Source organism: Hypomesus transpacificus, chromosome 22 (genome assembly GCF_021917145.1).
Source record: "Hypomesus transpacificus isolate Combined female chromosome 22, fHypTra1, whole genome shotgun sequence".
Taxonomy (NCBI): Eukaryota; Metazoa; Chordata; class Actinopteri; order Osmeriformes; family Osmeridae; genus Hypomesus; species Hypomesus transpacificus.
This window is the reverse complement of record NC_061081.1, coordinates 13,121,895-13,142,348: the sequence shown is the minus strand read 5'-3', so window position 1 is coordinate 13,142,348 and position 20,454 is coordinate 13,121,895. Positions and strand designations below refer to the sequence as shown.

Sequence of the window (20,454 nt, the reverse complement as noted above, 5' to 3'; positions counted from 1 at the left end):
CGTCCAATGCATGATACATGAGGGTGAATGCACGTATGTCATCACTTACACTACTACATTATTGTTTTATGGGAAGGATGCGAGTTTTCAGTCTAGCCAGAGTCACCTTGACGACATTTGCCCCAATGACAGAGCACACGCATTATGGAACAGCCAATCACAGAAGCCGGGGAGAAGTAACGCTGCAATTCATTTCTGCCCCGCATGCAACCTGCAATTTGGTGTTGCTGTGCGCGAGACCATGGCAAATAACACAGACGGGGGAGATTCGTTGCTTATTTACAATACATCCGTGACTATTCCAGAATGAACTCTGCAGGATGGGCGAGGGAGAAGCTGACGAATGGTTTTCTACGGGGTGTGAAATCAGATGCTAAAAATATTTAATGCGATCTTGAGTATTTTGTCCCTGGTGGTGGACAGGGAAAATCTCGGCATATCTTGTCCGAGAGATTTCCCTTCCAAGGACTGTCTCTCCTAGCGACAGTATCCAGACATGGCCCTGGTTACTCTGCAGCGCTCTCCCACCCCCAGCGCAGCATCCTCCGCCAGCACCGCCACCACCAACGCTGGGGAGGTAAGTGGAACCCGACTAGCACCGGGGGTGTTGCGGTAGGCAACGCTGGAGGAAAAACCGAGGATGCTACCAATGTAGCGATGCTCCGAATCCGCTAGGCCCGGTGTTGCAGATGGCACTTGAAAGTGTCAAAGAATTTCAGTTGCGGTGTTCTGATTCAAAATATCGTTACGCCAGTCATCGTCAAAGAATAATGTAGTGATTACCTAACGGAATACTTGAACATAAATGATCCTGGCTCGCAAGAGCTCGTAAACAAAATCTTAGCTAGGGATTAGGTGTAGAACAAAGCATTCATTTGGGGCAGCATTCGTGTTGTTCCCAGTCAGAACGCGGTATTATTTCGACTGTAACCAAACAAACATTAACGCAAGTTTAGAGAGTGCGTTTGATTTTCCACAAATTGTCTCTTGCTAGCTGTGTATGGGAATTCTTCAACACTTTCTTTCGTACGCATGGTAGCTAGATGTGTTGCATGTTGGAAAAGACCTGCGGGCGTTGTGCGTAGTCACCTCCCGCGGGCTTGTTTTTTGTGTCATGACTGTCAAATACTGTTTCAAAAACTGTGACTGAGTGTGTGGCAGGTGTGCAACGTTTCAAAACATAGATGAGATCATAGTTACAAGGTATGACCAGTAGGGGTTGCTGGTACCCTATAGTACTCTCACCGAAGCCACCCGCCTGCTTTTGTGTGGTACACCTTTCTCGGGCGTAGGAGAACATGAACTGCATAGTTAAGACATTGTAGGTCTCTTTAAATTCCACGTGCTCTCTCACTTAAAATGGTGGTCTTTGGTTGTTTGTTAAAAACGTCGTATAGTACCAGGAAAGTCACAGCATCTTGAACCACACAGGGTAAAAAACCCACCACACACTGCTGCAGGAATGATGTCATACTAATCACATCATTAAAAACAGCTCTGCCAACGTGATCTTACATTTGATAAGTGGCCAAAACCTCTTAATATTTGATCTTTCATAAAGATGATGCTTTGGGGGTGGTTTGAGCATCGGCAAACCACTTACTACACCAAATGCTCTGCGTTATAGTAACGCTGCCAGCGCGCTCATCTCTATCTAGAGTTACACATCCCCAGAGATATCCAAGCTGCGTCGACCAGTTAGTGACAGTCTGCCCACATCTTCAAAGCATAGAGGTCCACCATCAGAGAGACTTAGAAGACAAGTCTTGTAAGATCCGTGAGTGGAGGATGATGAGGATGATGCCATCCCAGTGTAAGGTCAGTGTAAGGGTATTGCTGGTATACTGTGTCGCTGGTTTAGGAGGCTGAGGAATCAGCGAGAGCCTGGTGGGATTTGAGACACATTGAGGTCCGACTGATTTACAGCCTGATTGTCTTTCTTTCTGTTTCAGGACGTTGGCAGTGACGATGACCGGAGGACCAACCAAAGGTGAGAACTTCCTCTTCTTCTCTAAAAGAGAAAGACTCGAAATGAAAACTATGGGATGGAATCAAATGCGGTGGGGTGTAAACCGCCAAAGAGATATGTGCCAAACAGACCTCCTCGTTCTAGAATGCTGTCTCAATGTCACAATGCGTTCTTGTTCTGAAAATGCGTTTCTCAATCTAGAACTCCTTCTGGTTCTAGAATGCTTTCTTCTTCTAGAATGTTTTATTGTGTTACAATGCATTCTTGTTCCCCCTCAATGTGGAGTGTAACGGCAGCAGTGAAAGACAGTGTCCAGCCTGAGGTCTAGAGTTTCAACTCTTATGTTTCCCTTAATAGCTGAGAATGCACATAGACGAGGGTAATGTCAAATAATGATCTGCTGTGCTCTCTTGGGGGTGGGGGGTGGGGGGGGGGGGTGTACATTACATAGCTGGGAAATCACTGTGTGTGTTTCCCAAGCCCTATGAACTTTGACCCCCTGCCCCCTTCCTTGCTCGCTGAAGCCCTGGCTCTAAGTTACAGGAAACAGAGACAAGATGTAGATAGAGGCATGGAAGCTGTCCTGAACTTCACATCCTGGCCTCTCATAATCATTTACAGTACTATCATCGTGATAAGCTCCCTAAGGACATAAAACATCTCTTAGATCGGTTGGGGTTCATCACCGTCACCAATATCATTTCCCCTTCAGCTTTATGCTGGTGTGTTTTCGGTGTCGTTCAGATATCCAGGAAGATATAACGAATACACTCACCATTCGCTGTTGTCCTATGTGACATTGTTTAATGGCAATCAAGCTTCATCTATCTTTGTTAAAGAGCTGATGGTGGACTGCACAGAACCCACGTCCTGTCAAAGAATGACATTCTGTTGATACTTATAGTGTTCTAGATCAGATTAGACTATCTGTGTAGCATGGTGGCGAAGGTAATAAGACGTGTGCGCTCATGTTGTTGTTATACAGCCCAGTCATAGCTACACACTCAGTTCTGTACTTCAAACCGTAGTGCCACAAGTCTGGTGTCAGCCAGGCCAGGACTCTCTGGCCCTTACTGTAGCAGTCTGACAGAAACCTAATGCACACTGTACCCTCCAGCAGTCCTTGGTTCTCAGGAGAAAAACTTAGCACTAGACAGGCTTACACAACAGCCTTGAAAGGGCCGACCTCATGACTGGAGGTATGTGTGTGTTTGTGTATGTGTGTGTGCGTATGTATGTGTGTGTGTATTTCTGTATGTGTGTGTGAGCTATGCCTGCAGGGCGTCGCATAACTTGTTGAAAATCTCAGGTCACGGGGAGTTTAATGTGTCTCGTCGTGCTATTGTGTGGAGCGCTCCAGCGAGCGGAGCGCTTCCTCCCTGCTCGGTGACTCGGCACGGAGCTTATGCGTGCGGGACGCCTCACGTTCGTCCTCATCTCCAGACGTCTGCTTTGTGACCGGAGTCGAGACGCGGATTCTCCCTGCCACCCGATCCGACCGCCGCGCCTGAATGGCGCTTTTGTGACGGGAGTGTTGTGGAGGGGGGGGGGGGGGGCGCTGATTGCCGGAGCGCGCGCTGCTAGGAGGAGATAAGCAGCCGCTCGTGGGCGGGGGGGGGGGGGGGGGGGGGGGCAGGCAGGCAGGGCAGGCTTTTTAAGAACACCAAACAGACGGGTTTACAGACAAGCTGGTTTGGAGATGTCCCGTGCCGGAGAGTGTTTCCCAGTGGACTGGCTGTGACAGGTGAGGAGGAAGCACAGGGGTGAGGAGACCAGCGGAGGGGACCAGAGGAGAAGAACGGACAAGCTGAGGAGCCCAAAGGAGCCGTCCAGAGGTGGAAGCCCAGCGAAGAGGAGGTCTGGTCTGGGGAGGTCTGGTCTGAGGAGGTCTGGTCTGGGGAGGTCTGGTCTGAGGAGGTCTGGTCTGGGGCAGACTGCGGTCCTCGGCAGTCCAAAGGATGCATCTGGTGGCGTCCCCCTGTGAGGAAGCCATGCTCACCATGCTGCCCCACTTTGTGGAGAACGCTGTGCTGACTCCCAGAGACATCTACCGCATGTGAGTCCTCTGCAGCCCGCGTCTCGTCCGAACGGCACCTCGGGGGCAGCGAGGTTCAGATCCGTGATGAGCGCGAGGTGTTCTGAGAGTCTGTGTTTTGGTTCTGAGATCGCTTCTCGGGTCTTATGTGGTCTTGAGGAAAACTACACGAGGAATGTGTACAGAGAATGCGTTTGTGTCCAGAGGGGCAGTGTTCTGGAATTCACTAGAGGAAAACAATGTATTTTCTGAATGTTTCTTCCGTTGGTTTTTAAAGGTCTTTTTACTTGTGGTAGGAACAGACTCACATTGTTCCTTGTCACTCTGGTGGTCTTATCGCCAGTCAAGTCATTTCAAGGATACTCAACTACAAAGTTATTAGTGTGTACTGTACCCTGCTACTGTCTGTCTGTCTGTCTCTCTCTTTCTCTGTCTCTCTCTCTCTCTCTGTCTCTCTCTCTCTCTCTATGTCTCATTCTCTCTCTATGTCTGTCAACCTGGAACCATCTGATCATTCGTTTCTACTTTGTCAGTAGAAACCTGTCCAGAAACAATGACAAGCACGTAACAGAGTAGCTGGAACACAAGGTCCTGCGATGGCCCCAGCCCGTCACAGCAGGCTCTGTGTTTGGTGGCAGAGAGGGCAGCTAGCCTGCTCCAAACACAAAGCCACACTCTGTTTCTCTCCAACGCTGTCCCAACCAGAAGCCTCATAGCTGGCTACTGGACCTCAGGGCTGAGGCCGACCTCCATGAGAGGCCAGGGGGAGGCTGGGGGAGTGAACCTTAGGGACAGTCAGCAGACTTGGGCCAGAGAAGAGAGGCAGAAGGGAGAGGAGAAAGGGAGAGGGATGATAAGGATGTTGCTGAACAAAGCAAACAATAAAGGCAGACGGGGATAGTGAGACAGAATGATAGAAAGACCAGATGGATAGAGAGGGACAGAAAAAATATATGGAAATAATATATGACTGAGTGTGATATACTATATATCTATATATATATATATATATATAATATGGAGAGAAAGCTAGAAGGACAGACCGAAAGCTGCATTGCTGATCCTCTGCCAGAGGTCAGTGAAGCCAATCAAGCAGTGTCGGGTCTCTATCTGCAAAGATGTATTTCATTTAGGAAAGGTCTCGCTAGCAGCACACGGCTGCTGAAAGTCTCTCCCTGAAGATCTCCCCACGCCCTTTCCTGCTCGCTGAAGCTTAAGAACGCAATAAGCAGCCGGCCCCCGCCGCTGCACGACCAAACAGGTGGACCCTGACATCTCTGAGCAGAACCACATCTCCATGTTGTATGTTTCTCATTCATTTCTCATTTCCTCCTAATTCTCCATGTGGCACCTTCAGGGGGGACTGGGATGATGATGATGATGATGATGATGATGATGAAATATCTCCCTCCTCCACCTCTCCTTCTGTGTTTCAGCCTCAGCGAGAGCTTCTTCATGGTCAAAGGAGCAGCTCTCTTCCTGCAGCAGGGCAGCAGTCCACAGGGCCCCAAGACCCCCACACACCACCAGCACGCAGGTACTACACACACACACACACACACACACACACACACACACACACACACACCACCAGCACGCAGGTACTACACACACACACACACACACACACACCACCAGCACGCAGGTACTACACACACACACACACACACACACACACACCACCAGCACGCAGGTACTACACACACACACACACACACACACACCACCAGCACGCAGGTACTACACACACACACACACACACACACACACACACACCACCAGCACGCAGGTACTACACACACACACACACACACACACACACACACACACCACCAGCACGCAGGTACTACACACACACACACACACACACCACCAGCACGCAGGTACTACACACACACACACACACACACACACACACCACCAGCACGCAGGTACTACACACACACACACACACACACACACACACACACCACCAGCACGCAGGTACTACACACACACACACACACACACACACACACACACCACCAGCACGCAGGTACTACACACACACACACACACACACACACACACACCACCAGCACGCAGGTACTACACACACACACACACACACACACACACCACCAGCACGCAGGTACTACACACACACACACACACACACACACACACACACACACCACCAGCACGCAGGTACTACACACACACACACACACACACACACACACACCACCAGCACGCAGGTACTACACACACACACACACACACCACCAGCACGCAGGTACTACACACACACACACACACCACCAGCACGCAGGTACTACACACACACACACCACCAGCACGCAGGTACTACACACACACACACACACACACCACCAGCACGCAGGTACTACACACACACACACACACACACACACCACCAGCACGCAGGTACTACACACACACACACCACCAGCACGCAGGTACTACACACCCACACACACACCACCAGCACGCAGGTACTACACACACACACACACACCACCAGCACGCAGGTACTACACACAAACACACACACCACCAGCACGCAGGTACTACACACACACACACACACACACACCACCAGCACGCAGGTACTACACACACACACACACCACCAGCACGCAGGTACTACACACACACACACACACCACCACGCAGGTACTACACACACACACACACACCACCAGCATGCAGGTACTACACACCACAAACTTGTGTGCAGCCTGGGGGCAGTGAAGGGTGACCAAGCGGTGACACCGACAGGGTGCCTCAGAGACAAACCACTTGCACAAACACACACACTACACTGATCTGGCTAGCCTAATGAGGCGGGTTTAGGAGAGTGGTGGTTCTAAAGGGGCGGGGTTAGGAGAGTGGCGGTTCCAAAGGGGCGGGTTTAGGAGAGTGGCGTTTCTAAAGGAGCAGGGTTAGGAGAGTGGCGGTTCTAAAGGGGCGGGGTTAGGAGAGTGGCGTTTCTAAAGGGGCGGGGTTAGGAGAGTGGCGTTTCTAAAGGGGCGGGGTTAGGAGAGTGGCGTTTATAAAGGGGCGGGGTTAGGAGAGTGGCGTTTCTAAAGGGGCGGGGTTAGGAGAGTGCCGACTCTAAAGGGGCGGGGTTAGGAGAGTGGCGTTTCTAAAGGGGCGGGGTTAGGAGAGTGCCGACTCTAAAGGGGCGGGGTTAGGAGAGTGCCGACTCTAAAGGGGCGGGGTTAGGAGAGTGCCGACTCTAAAGGGGCGGGGTTAGGAGAGTGCTGACTCTACAGGGACGGGGTTAGGGGAGTGCCTGTCCCCGGAGCTTCTGTGAGGGCTGACGGACCTGTTCAGTCCTTCACAGGTGAAAAGAGAGAAGGCAGACTAAACAAGATAAGGCTTTGTAGATCGGCTGTGTTTGACTTTCCCAACGAGGTGTTGCGTAATGTCACCAGCTGGAACCAGCAGCGCCCTGCTGTTACCTCAGCCGTGGGCATGCTTTTCTCTCTGTTTGTGTTTGTGCATGCACACGCGTGTATCAGGTCTGTATGAGTCTAATGGCAATTATGTTGTTGACACACACAAGTCGATCACATTCAGTCATCAGGCTTCTAAGTTTATGTTTTCCTCCGGAGGATTCAGCGCAGTGATAATCCTGGTATGCATCTATCTACCTCTACATCTCCAGACTGCACGTTTACATCTGTGTCCAGACCGTGTGTTCCGGCATGTTCTCCACTTCCTGTCAGGGACCGTGTTCCTCAGATAAGATGAGATCTTTTGGGGAACGCTGTCCAGCTCTAGTCATGAGAGGTGCAGGTCTTAGGGAAGGAGATATGCGGATCCGGGGGGGGGGGGGGGTGGTCCTGATCTGAAGAGACAATCTGCAGCGAGTACAGCTGGAGAGCAGAGCTCAGGGTTGATCCCTTGCAGCTGAGCCGTGTGTTAGCACTGCCTGTTGACGTTTGAATGTCTTGTTTTTGCGTTCATCATCATAATAATAATAATATGAATGCAATGTGGTGATTTAGCGGACACTTTTCTTCAAGGTGACGTGCAGACAAGGCTGTGTTCTAGATCTCGGGCTAACCCCTTCTATGTTCTCTCTCTCAGGAGATCTTCCTCAGCACCTTCAGATCATGATCAACACGCTCCGCTCAGAGGACCGCATCAAGCTGGTCAGTAGCAGCACAGCGCTCTCAACCACCCTGCAGTGACACACTCGCTCACTCGCTCGGTCACAAACAGGCAGACACACACATACACTCAGACAGACACAAACGCAGACACACTCACACAGTCAGACACACACATTAACACTCACTATTTAACACACACACACACTCCCCATGTTGTAAGTACACCCTGTATCTCGCCCTCCCAGGCTGTCCGGTTAGAGAGCGGGTGGTCTGAGCGCGTGCGGTACATGGTCGTGGTTTACACCAACGGTCGCCAGGATACGGAAGAGAACCTCCTGCTGGGGATGGACTTTACGGACAAGGACAGGTACACAAGCTCCGACTTCCTGTTTCCCTCACCGGAAACAGGAAGTGGGTCCAGGCGTTGGCGTGAGACACCTGGACCCTACCCAGACGATGGCATCTCTCTCTCTCTCTCTCTCTCTCTCTGTAAAACAGGTGCTTGAAAATGTAACGTTTTGTGTCTAATTCTTACTTTTTCTTTTTTAGTAAAATTTGCTCGATCGGGATGGTGCTGCCACTTTGGAGCGACACAAAGATACATCTAGATGGAGATGGGTGAGTTCCTACCAAGCAGATAAAGACTTAAAGTACATTATTATTTTCGGTGGTCTGTCAGTCTGAACAGAGTGGACGCACCTCCATATGAAGGTGTAGCATGGCTGGTGACAGTTTCATTGACAGTTTCCCTGTGTACGACTATGTTCAAACTCAGTACATTTTCAAAATAGTTGCGGCGGGTTTCACCTCACAGAAATACGAAAATTCACAAGAGGAGCTTAACTTTTGGGTCCAGATGGATGCGAATGACCAATCGGAACTCAGATATTTCTAAAAAGCTTTTCTCTGGGTGCAAACAAGCACGTCTTGCTAAGCCCAACCTCTGCAGATAGGTCCGCAAACCTAGTGTGTGAACCTGCCTTCAAGATGCATCATTGCAAAATGCGCCGCTCCTCGCAGACACACTGGGTTCCCCTGCCCCCTAGTGGACAGTACTGTCCACTGCAGGCCAGTTCACTCCATCCCTGGAAGTGGAGTTCTTGCTGACCTGTTAAGTCCCACTGTGAGTGGAATGTTCCACTGGTTTGTGTTAGTGAATAGTCCCATGAGCCCGTTCAGCTGTACGCGTGTGGGAGGACAGCTCTTATGCCTCCACATCTCCACCTCTTCTCCTTTCCCCATGGACTAATATTTCATCTTCCTCTCGTCTTTTCTTCTCAGGGGGTTCAGTGTGACTACGGCTGGAAGGGCACATGTTTTCAAGCCTGTGTCTGTGCAGGCCATGTGGTGAGTGACTGACTTCATGTGTGTCTGTACTGCAGCTTGACCCCCTCGTCTGGTGTACTTCAATCACACTACCAACAGTGAAAGGATTTAGTTGTTGTTTATACTGGAATATATCGAAAGGAAGGATGTGAAATCATTACATTATCCTGCCTAATCAGCAGATTAGGTTGAGCACCATCTAGTGGTCGAGAGAGACATTGCTGCAGTTTAAAAGCACTGTAATAATGTAGGGATGGTTGCAGTGTAGTAGAGTTGTTATTGTTCATCATAGCTGAGATACGATTACTTTGCACAGTGTCTGCTAAACACAGACCGCCCCTTCATTCAGACCACTGAAATACAATGCAGTTTTGATAAAAATGCACGATGCATTTGAATGTCACTTTGGATAAAAATGTGTGAATGTGCATGCGTGTGTCTGTATGTATGTGTGTGTGTGTGTGTGTTCAGGTCTGCTCTCCAGATCCTCCACAAGGCGTGCGAGGTGTCCCGCAGGTACAACTACTTCCCCGGGGGCATGGCGCTCACCTGGATGGGCTTCTACGAGAGCTGCGTCTCCTCGGAGCAGAGCTGCATCAACGAGTGGAACGCCATGACCGACCTGGAGACCACCAGGCCAGACTCCCCCACCCTGTTCGTGGACCGGTGAGACCTTTGCCACGTCAATGAACTCTTGTGAATACTCTTGGCACAGTGTAAGATCAGAAGGCTAACGCTGTGCTGCTGCGCTGGCAGGCCCACGGAGAGAGAGAGGACCGAGGGCCAGATCAGAGCCAAGCTGCGCAGCATCATGATGTTCCAGGACCTGGAGAACGTCACGTCTAAGGAGGTACGGTTCCACAGCTGGACGTTCTGAGCGTGAATGCCACAGCATTCAGAGAGGGGGGAGGAGAGGGGGGAGAGGGAGAGGGGGGGGGGGGGGAGAGGGGGGGGGAGAGGACGTGTAGTTTATTGGTGGTGTTATAGATAGATTTATTACACAACCAATGTGTGTGTGTGTCTGTATGTGTGTGTCTGTGTCTGTGTGTGTGTATTAGATCCGTACAGAGCTGGAGCACCACATGAGCTGTAACCTGAAGGAGTTCAAGGAGTTCATCGACAACGAGATGCTGCTGATCCTGGGCCAGATGGACAAGGCCACTCTCATCTTCGACCACCTCTACCTGGTAACACCGCCGGCCCCCCTACCTCACATCGGATTCATTCAGAACATGCTTTTATCCAAAGTGACAAACAAATACTAGATTAAACAGTATGTTGGTGGTTAGAGTCTGTATTTACTAGTCTAAAGGACAAAATAACCACATCTCAACCTGCCGTAATCCTCTACCTAATTCCCTCATCCAGTCCTCAGTCACCCACATACTTAGCCTCTTAGCTTTGAACATGAACTTAACCTTAGCGTGTTAGCCAGTGACCTTTAACCCTGACCAACATGATATTCGTTGCCCGTGACGACCCCAGGGCTCTGAGTGGAACGCGTCTAACTTGGAAGAGCTGCGAGACTGCGGGTGAGTGTTTACAAACACGTCAGCTGGGTTTGCAGCTTCTTATATAAAAGCATTCCTGAGCCACAATGCCAAAGCCCGTATTCTTCAGTAGTCATGAATATATAAAACGTCTGTAGCGGAGAAAATACAGTTTTCGAATGAATGGTTATGAAATCTGTGTACATTTTTCTTGCTGAACGAGTAGTTGAATTCAATTTATTAGTCATGAATTTAGGACGTTTTTGACAAAAAAAACTTCAAATTAATCTCACTGAACAAGAGATTCATCACAGTGTTTTGTATTTGATACAGGATTGGTTATATCCTGAACGTGACCAGGGAGATCGATAACTTTTTCCCAGGGACGTTTTCCTACCACAACATCCGTGTATACGATGAGGAGACCACTGACCTCCTGGCCCACTGGAACGACACCTACAACTTCATCCTCAGAGCCAAGTGAGACCGGCAGCCTCTGTTGAACAGACACACAAATATATATATATATCATAAAACACTGCAAATTACTGAGATTACTAGCCTGATTCCCTAACCGCTCAGCCACCTGACTCCCTAATAAAATAAAAAAAAAAGGAGCATTCTGTCATTTTTGTTGTGTTTTTTGTGTCCATCAGGAGGAACCAGTCAAAGTGTCTGGTCCACTGTAAGATGGGGGTGAGTCGCTCGGCGTCCACGGTGATCGCCTACGCCATGAAGGAGTACGGCTGGTCGCTGGAGCGAGCGTTCAGCTTCGTCAAGCAGAAGAGGAGCGTGGCACGGCCCAACGCCGGCTTCATGAGGCAGCTGGCCGAGTACGAGGGCATCCTGGACGCCAGGTGAGCCGGCCGGGTCCACCCCCCCCTAACTATGCTGTCTGGAACCACAGGTTCTCTGAGGGTTATGTTGGGTAACCTTTTCAGCAACCTGAATTTTGCAAACCTATCAGATGTTTTTTATTTTTTACTTTGAAATAAATTCATATTTGTGTCGCAAAATTTTATCAATGTTGAGGTGTCACTGACGAATTTGCGTAATCTCTACGGGCGAATAATTTGCTTTGCATTTGTTGTGAACACAGCATTAGTAGTGTGTGTACACACCATAAAGGTGGATTATAAGGTCATAGGCCAAGATTCTAATGGACTATGGTAGCTTTGAGTCGGCTAGTGAAGGTATTTTGAATCTTGTCTGACTGAGGCAGGGGTCTCCAACCCTGTTTCTGTACACCAAACGTCCGGCAGGTTTTTTCTCCAGCACTAATCCAGCCAACCTGATTCTAACGGCTAACTGGTTGACATGTTGTATCAGGTTAGTCACAACTGGGTTTGGAGTCAAACCCTACAGGAAGGAATCTGTCCAGGAACAGGGTTAGAGACCCCCTGCTTCATGTCCATATACTGACCACGACTGTGTTTCCCCGCCCCCCCCCCCCCCCCCGGACAGCAAGCAGCGGCACAACAAGCTGTGGAGGCCTGAAGGGGACGAGGAGGGGGGCGACGAGGCGTCCGGGCCCTGCTGCGGCCTGGAGGTCCCTGGAGAGGACCCCCCGGGGCTGCGAGCCTCTTCCCTGGAGGAGGAGGACGTGTGGGGGCGAGGCGTCTGCGGCGGCTCCCCCTGCAGGGGCCTGGAAGTGGAGCCCCTGGACCCGCTCAACTACAACTACTACTTCCGCCGCCTGTCGGACACGGCGCTGGACAGCGAGCCGTCGACGCCCGTGCGCGGCCCGCCCCTGCTAGGCATGGAGAGGGTGTTCATCCAGATCGAGGACGTGGAGCGCGACGCCCTCCTGGAGGACGAAGGGTTCCCCATGGCCCAGCTGGCACTGCCTGGCGAGGCGGCCGGCGCCCAGACGTGTGGGCGTCTGGAGCCGCTGGAGGAGACGCGCCTGCGTCTGGAGTTCAGCACGGTGGAGGAGGAGGACGAGGAGGAGGCGCAGAAGGAGGAGGCGGAGATGGCCGCCCTGGCCCGGCCCGCCGGGGGGGAGGAGAGGCGGCGGGGGGGGGGAGGAGGGGGGGGGAAGGGGAGGTGGGGGAAAGGAAGGAGGAGAGCCGGTTAGGCCTGGCCAACCTCAACACCAACAACAGTAACCGTCTGGCGGCCAAGCGCAGCTGCCCGGCTGCTTTTGACGTGAGTGGAACAGTCTAGAACCCGCATGACATAGCAGATCCTATGTACCAAACTTTGTACCAAAGGGGTTGCGATTGTGTATGTTTTGTGAAAATGTTGTATATTGTACTCATTTTTGTATTTATTTAACAGACACTTTTATCCAAAACAACATATGAAGAGTGCATATCGTTTTTTTTTTATGGTTGAACTTCTCCTCGACGTGCAGAGTCATCTCGTGTCTGACCACGTATCCTGCCTGTGTGTTTCCTCTGTTTAGGACAGTGCTAGCACAGGAAACCCTTCCAAGGTGAAGCCGTCCTACCAGACGTGTACAGACTGCCTCCGCCTGCCCCAGAGCCGCCGCTGCGAGCGCCCAGCCGGGGGCCGCCCCCACCGCCTTAACCCCGCCCGCCTCTGCAGCATCCCCACCATCTCCATCGACCCCCCGGGGACGCACTTCGCCCCCACGCCGACCCCTCTCTCCGCCCCGGCCCCGGCCCCTGCCCCGCCGGTGCCCCCCACCCTGTTGCAGCCCTGCGGGCGCCTGTGCTGCCCGGGGGCCCCCTGCGCCCTGCCTGCCCCGGTGGCGCGCCTGGAGGCCTACCGCCAGCGCCTGGTGTCGCCCATGAGCTGCGAGGAGCTGCCCCGCGACCGCTGCTCGCTGGAGACGGAGGACATGGACGAGCTGCAGGAGGAGGAGGAGGAGGAAGAGGAGGAGCCGGGCCGGGAGGCCGGCTGCGGAGCCGTGACTGAGCTCACCCTGCTGGAGCTGAGCCTGGAGGGGGAGAGAACCCCCGCGGCCGCCCCCGGGAAAGGGGTGGCGTTCCAGCTCGCCCTGGAGGAGATGCCCCCTGGCGGGGAAGCGGCGATGCTGCGTCGGGAAGCCCTGGCCACGCTGCAGAGGACACGCCTGGGGGCGGGCGTGGTGAGGCAGAGAGCAGAGCAGCTGGAGAGGCTGGCCAGCCTGGCCGCGGAGGGGCAGCTCTCGGCTGGGGCCCTGCCCGAGCAGATGGACGTGGGGCTGGGGGAGGGGGTGGGGGCGGGGGTGCTGGAGGATATGGAGGTGGAGGGAGATTTGGAGCTCCCCTCCGAGCCCCGGACCTCTTCCGCAACCGTCTCGGCCGAGGAGCACCCCCCCGCCCCGGTGACCTCCCCCCCAGGGGGCGCCACCTTCACCCGGACACCTCTCTCCTCTCCCCACGGCTCCTCCAGCCTCACTCGCAGCTCCAGCAGCGACAGCCTCCACAGCCTCCGCGGGGGCCAGCCCGGCCTGGTCCGCCAGCGGGCCCTGGAGATCGAGAGCCACATGAGGCTAGCCGGCCTCACCATGCCCTCCCGCCTCAAACGCTCCAGCTCCCTGGCCAAGCTGGGAGGCCTCACCTTCTCCACGGAGGATCTCACCCTGTCCGCCAGCTCCAGCTTCCCCCAAGACCCCCCGCCGGCCCCCACCCCGCCACCTGCCGCCCCTCCCTCCACCCCGGGGGAGCCCTCCCCCTCCCCGCCCCCCGCCGACTCTTCCTCCACCTCGGGGGAGCCCTCCCCGCCCCCCGCCGCTGCCCCCTGGAGGTGACTGAATGCTGGAACTTCCCCTCACACTCCCTGTCCCATCCCCCAGAAGACTGACCCCCCCCCCCCCCCATCAGGTCTCCTCCAGAGAGAACCAGGCTGGAGTGGGGGGGCGGAGGGGGGTCTACCAGGATGGCCCCCCCTCCTAGCAGAGACACACCTGGACTAAAAACTCCTGAAGGTAATGGGACGGTTGCCGGGAAGATAGAGCAGAACGTGACATAACTCCAACTTCCTGTTTCCTGTATGTGAATCGAGCCGACTGGTGGAGCTCAGCGAATGTGGACCAATGAGCGCACGTTTCCCATTCGTTCAATCACACAGCCCTCCGTGTCATTCGAGACTGTTGATCGGATAGGAAATCCTCTCTGGATCCATCGTCTCCCCGACTGCTTGCAGGTCACGGGGTGACCCCTTGTGACCCCTTGTGACCCCTGGGTGACCCCTGGGCCTTTCTGTGTGCGTGTGCCTCAACCACAGGCACCTCTGACAGTTTCAGTCCAAAGACCTGTTTTGTTGACCTGTCCCCTCCGTGTTGGGGCCTGCCGGACCACCTCCATCGAGGTACTTCATGTACTCACATCTTCAAGTGGTCAGTTTAGTCTTAACGTTCGTGTTACACAACTCATCCCCTCGTCGCACACGCATCGCGCATGTTATGGATGTTTGAAAGAGGGACAGAGAAGGGATGTTCTATAACAACATCCTCTTGTGTACTTTATTTGAATACAATCTTTATTATTTAATTTTTTTTCATATCCTTGAGATATTGTTTGGGTCATTCGCACAGACAGCTAGCTAGAGAGCGCGCTAGCTCTACTTTAGCCTCAGCTGGACTCACAAGCACTTAATGCTGTGTATCAGAGAGGAAGAATGGCTTTCGTCTCTGTTTATGATCCTCGAGGTTCTTTCAGAGTTGCTGTGAGCTGTGACTGTAGACTGGCCCACTGCGAGGCCTCATGGAAACTACTAATGGAAGCCAAACTCCTCTACCAGGTCTCACGCCTCCCATCTCAACAAATTTTCGACAGATCCCGACTCCCTGTGAAGCTTTTGCTGAACGCTAGGATTTCTTTTATTGGTGCACTCCTACAGCGTAGCTCAACTACGACCCGCCCCCTCCCAGGGTATGAGCCAATCACGTCAGACTTCCTGCTGTAATGTGTTGCCAAAGTGCCATGTGTCATGAGGCGAGGCCGCCTCAAACAACTTGTCTTGCGGTTGTTCACCAGATTTATTTGCTTAGTCACATGAGTTGCAGCAAAACAGCTTTCGAGCAAAGCACACACCTCAGCACACAGCGAACTTGTGTTAAATTAACACCATAAGAGACCAAGGAGAGGAGGAGGGGGCAGAACTAACACTACTTATCGGGTACAGCGTCTCCACTCTGCCCACCTGTACTGCATCTGAGCAACGCCTGTTTTTCTTGACACTGTGTTGTGGATAAAGTGGTGTTCCGGCGCTGTCTGTGAGCGGAACAGAGGATTAATGTGATTAGGCTCAAGCTGTTTGGGGCAGAGAGGAGACCAAGCTCTCTCTCTGACTCGTGACGCGGGCGGAACTGTGAACCGAGTCAGACAAGGACACCGAGACGCGGATGGAAACTCCCGGAAGAAGCGCTTGATTACCTGCGTGTGGAGATGTGATGTTATGTTTACAGCCGAAACGCAAACACCCAAGCTTAAGGCGGCCGTGACAGCCTCGTGAACCCTAACCCCTCCACGCCCTTCGAACGACGCTTCCCCAAATTCATTCTCATCCCTTTTTTTATTTTGTATTTATCAGTTGCGTTATTTATATTTTTACGAGTTCTTATTCTACAATACGGCACCTGATGCACGTCAGGTGGTCGAATCACTCAGTGCCAGCTTAAACGTTGATTGGTCCCAGGGTGTTTTGGTTTTGAGACTTTTAGTTTTGTTTTAATGAGCTGCACTGGGCATGTTCACTGTGCAGGGATGAAGTGGAGCTGGCTGGTGTGTGTGCAGGCACACGCATGACAGAGCTAGAACGCTTGTGAGCGCCGTGGGACGATGTGGACACTGGTACGGATGCAAAGGACTGGGAGGTGTCTTTAGCCATTCAGAAAACTCAACATGTCACTGATGCATATTCTATAATACAGTAGGTGAGACTGTGGATTGATTCAGTAATAATTCATATTTTGGCTTTGTATTGGTTGTGGAACACTGCTTCTAAAGCTGGTTGTTTTTTTTTTTTCTTGACTGGTATCTAACCCCCTCTCTCCTCCAAACCCAGACCCTTAGATCAGTCATTATGCTGGCTTTATTTAGTGTCAGCACTTCATTGGCCCCTCGCTGTCACATGACCCTCGCGGGGCTGTGAGGGGCAGGGCATAACAGGTTTACAGCACAACAGCCCTCTTATCCCCGAAGCATCACTGGGCCGACTCCAGACCCGGGACTCCCACCTTCGGCGTTGCTGTGACAACGCCTGCTTGGGTCTCTGGTCGGCCGAAGCCGACGCATCGTGCTCGCGACGGCGAAAGACGAAAAAAGACCCACCGGACGGAAAGTTCCGAAACCTTCCGCGTGTCCCGTCGTCGTCGGCAACGTCGCCGTCCGACCCTCCGATCCGACGCAATACGTTTCAGTCGTTTGCATAACATGTTTTGGATTTGTGTTGTGTTTCTGCATAAGTGCCTTAACCCCCCTGGCCTTGGGTCTGTTGCGCTGCACGGCGGCCTTAACAGACACACGAAAACGACACAGAAAACGAGTCAAGCCAAGGACTTCCCCTCTTATGCCACACATCAACACATCTGTCCCTGAAGGGCATGACCATGACACCCTTAAGCCCAGTACATCCACATAGACATATGCATACATAGACAAGACTCTCAAAGGACATAAGCTCTCACCCGCACACGTCATTGACAGCCATTCGTTTCTAGAATAGTGTATGTTTATCTCGATTGAACAGAGATGCATGTGGACTACCCGTTTATGAACTCTCAAACATCAAACCGACAATCCTACTGGACATTGTTCCTCAGAGAGAGAGAGAGAGGAATAGAGAAAATGACAGACAAGAAAAAGAAAAGAGGATAGACATACAGTCGTTTCAGGAGTCCCAGTTGCCATTGTTAAGTGTCTCCAGCGGGGAGGAGCTTGGTGAGACGTTTTGCAAACATGGCGTGAATGAGTGCCGGTCCTCCAACACAATCACATAAGGAGGAAATGTTTTGTTACATTGATTGTTTTTGATAATTCTTTTATTTCAGGGGGTTAAGTATTGTTTGCACTGTACTGTACATTTACAATGTTAATGTGTAAAGCACTTTTTTTTTCTCTCTTTTTTTATTGCATTTTGTCAAAATGTTGAGTCAATGTGTATCATGTAAGTAAAGCATTACTTGTCTGCATAATGTATTTACGTGGCGTGAAATGTTTCCTTATTCCGTTCATCAAGCTTGTGTGGGAGTCAACAGCTTATCTGTCCAGTCATGGGCTAACAACATGAGGTGGATGCAAGTCACACGCGTTAGGAGACACACAATAACACAACAGAGCTCACGGTTGTGTTGCACCGTATCGTTCCCAGTCGATGGATGACGTCAGGGTGTTCCAGTGACATGCACAAACACACAGAAGAACATGGAGGAACACACAGGCACATTATGAATGACAGGAGAGATCTGCGTGGGGAAATACAGAAACTCTTTTCGTCGTCTGTTTTGTTTCACAGGGCTGGACAGCAGATAGAAGCCTCTCAGTCCTCCCATAGAGCAGCAGTATCTGTCTGTGGGCCTCCTCACTAAGGCTTTATTGGCCAGACGCACAAGGCAGTGAGAAGTCTTATTGCATTAGTCAAATGAAGTCACTCTGACATCACGGGGGAGAGCACTGGGGACAGTGGCAGAGAGACTTCTAGCAGCAAATCGACTCTGTGGTACTGCAGGTCAACAAGCAGGCCAGCCAGGGGTGTCTACAAACTCGGGCTGGGGTAGGTAGTCTCTCTTTCTACCTCTGTGGTTTTCCTGTCCTCCTGATGACTCACAGCATTAGAGAGATTCAGCTAGCAGATCCTCTCACCTTCGTCTTTAGTCAGGAGGATTTTGAGAAGGGTACATTGCAAGAGGTGGGACAACGACAAATTCAGGAAACTTTTTGTTTTATTTGTAATGGGTTCCATCCAGGAAGCCCGAATGATCTTACTTTCCTTCGATTCGAAATCTAAATTCGAAGCCATACAGTGTATCTTGGGAAATCAATTGAAGGAGCTTGTCATTTGATGGTCTGTTTAAGCAATAGGTGCGCTCACGTGTTTGTCGGAGAACTGCATGTGCCTCCATTGTGTTTGTGAGCATTAGGGACAAGAAATAGACACTGAAGCATTCCATTCCACCCATGACAGTGAGGGTTCAGAGCTATATTAAACCCTCTCTGTCTGTACCTCTGTGGTGATGTCATCTACAACATTTAGCAAAGGCATTTGTTTAGTTATCTCTTTTAATGACCTTAGGTCAACCTGTGCCATGTTCTCTAGAACAAACTCTCTGTCTAAGGTTGATCCAGAGCCTTTCTATCCTTGGCCGGTCTTGAGCCTTTCTCTAACTCTGGAAGTTATGAGTCCTGGAAGTTGTGTCCTCGGTAATCCTGGTGATGTTTTCGTCTTAACAGCATCCTGTGTGAGGTCCTTCAGAGCTGCTAATAGTTTGCTGTTCTGAGAGTCACAAGCCTCCCATTAATGGTCAATGTTATTTGGAGAGTGAGAAAGGGAGAAAAATAGATGGAGAGGGAGAGACAGACAGTGAGAGGGAGGGAGGGCAGGAGGGAGGGGATGTGGGTAGTTATCACAAAAAGAGAGGGAGGTAGAGAGAGAGGGGAACAGAGAAACAGGAAGGGAGGGAGGGAAAGACACAAGGAGGGAGGAACAGAGAGACACATGGAGGGAGGAACAGAGAGAGAGACACAAGGAAGGAGGAACAGAGAGAGAGACAGAAGGAAGGAGGAACAGAGAGAGACAGAAGAGGGGAGGAACAGAGAGAGAGACAGAAGGAAGGAGGAACAGAGAGAGACAGAAGAAGGGAGGAACAGAGAGAGAGACAGAAGGAGAGGGAGTTAGGGGAGGGGATATTTGGGTGAGGCTCATCACAGCTGCAGTGCCAGCTGCTGCCATTATAAGACCCTGCACACATCCATCCCAGAATAACCCCTCAGATACAGCACTGTGGAGCCGTGCAGTGGCATACCACTGTAACATTATCTTATAGCTCCAACATCACCCCAGCTTTGGGGAAATAGAGGTTCGCTCAGCAACAATGTCTGTGTCGATGGTTCTCAATTGGGCTTGTTACGTTGTGAAGTTTTTGATTGACTGAAACTGAAGTCTTGTTTCTAAATATTTATTACATGTTCACAGGCCTTTCGAGTCAGCCAAGAGATTGATCTTATTATCCTCCATGAGACTGGATTGATTTAATCTAGGTTTGTATAGATATCGGTTCATGTATAAGTTTCTTAGGACAACCAAATAGATGAGTTTGGTGGAGAGAGAAAAAAAAAACCTTGACTAGCGAACACCTCTCAGCACCACTTAAGCCTGAAATAGCGTCGGCGGCTCGGAGCGGGATTAGAGAAGCCGGTTCAAGAGGTTCAATCACCTGTCTGTCCTCAATCACCTGGCACCCCGGGAACACATCAGATATCCCATTCAACCTTCAGTTTTCCTGTCAACATGTTTAAACTGTATCCACATGCTAACATCCACTAACACAATCATGTGATGGATTCGTTTAGCACACTCTTTCATCCAAAGCGACGCAAAGGGAAGGATTTGAGCTTGTAA

At 51.4% G+C, this 20,454-nt stretch overlaps 1 protein-coding gene across 1 annotated transcript; it reads left to right on the top strand.

Moving 5' to 3' along the window:
* The first annotated feature begins 187 nt into the window (after positions 1-187).
* Positions 188-18,028, top strand: LOC124483807 (protein phosphatase Slingshot homolog 1-like). The gene is given in 16 exon segments (XM_047044345.1): positions 188-577; positions 1,953-1,990; positions 5,441-5,541; positions 8,103-8,167; positions 8,374-8,495; positions 8,678-8,746; positions 9,410-9,475; positions 9,926-10,120; positions 10,211-10,304; positions 10,513-10,641; positions 10,940-10,986; positions 11,278-11,424; positions 11,601-11,801; positions 12,409-12,982; positions 12,985-13,092; positions 13,352-18,028. Coding segments are annotated over 16 exon segments (3,330 nt in total). The 5' UTR covers positions 188-496; the 3' UTR covers positions 14,645-18,028.
* Positions 18,029-20,454: the final 2,426 nt, after the last annotated feature.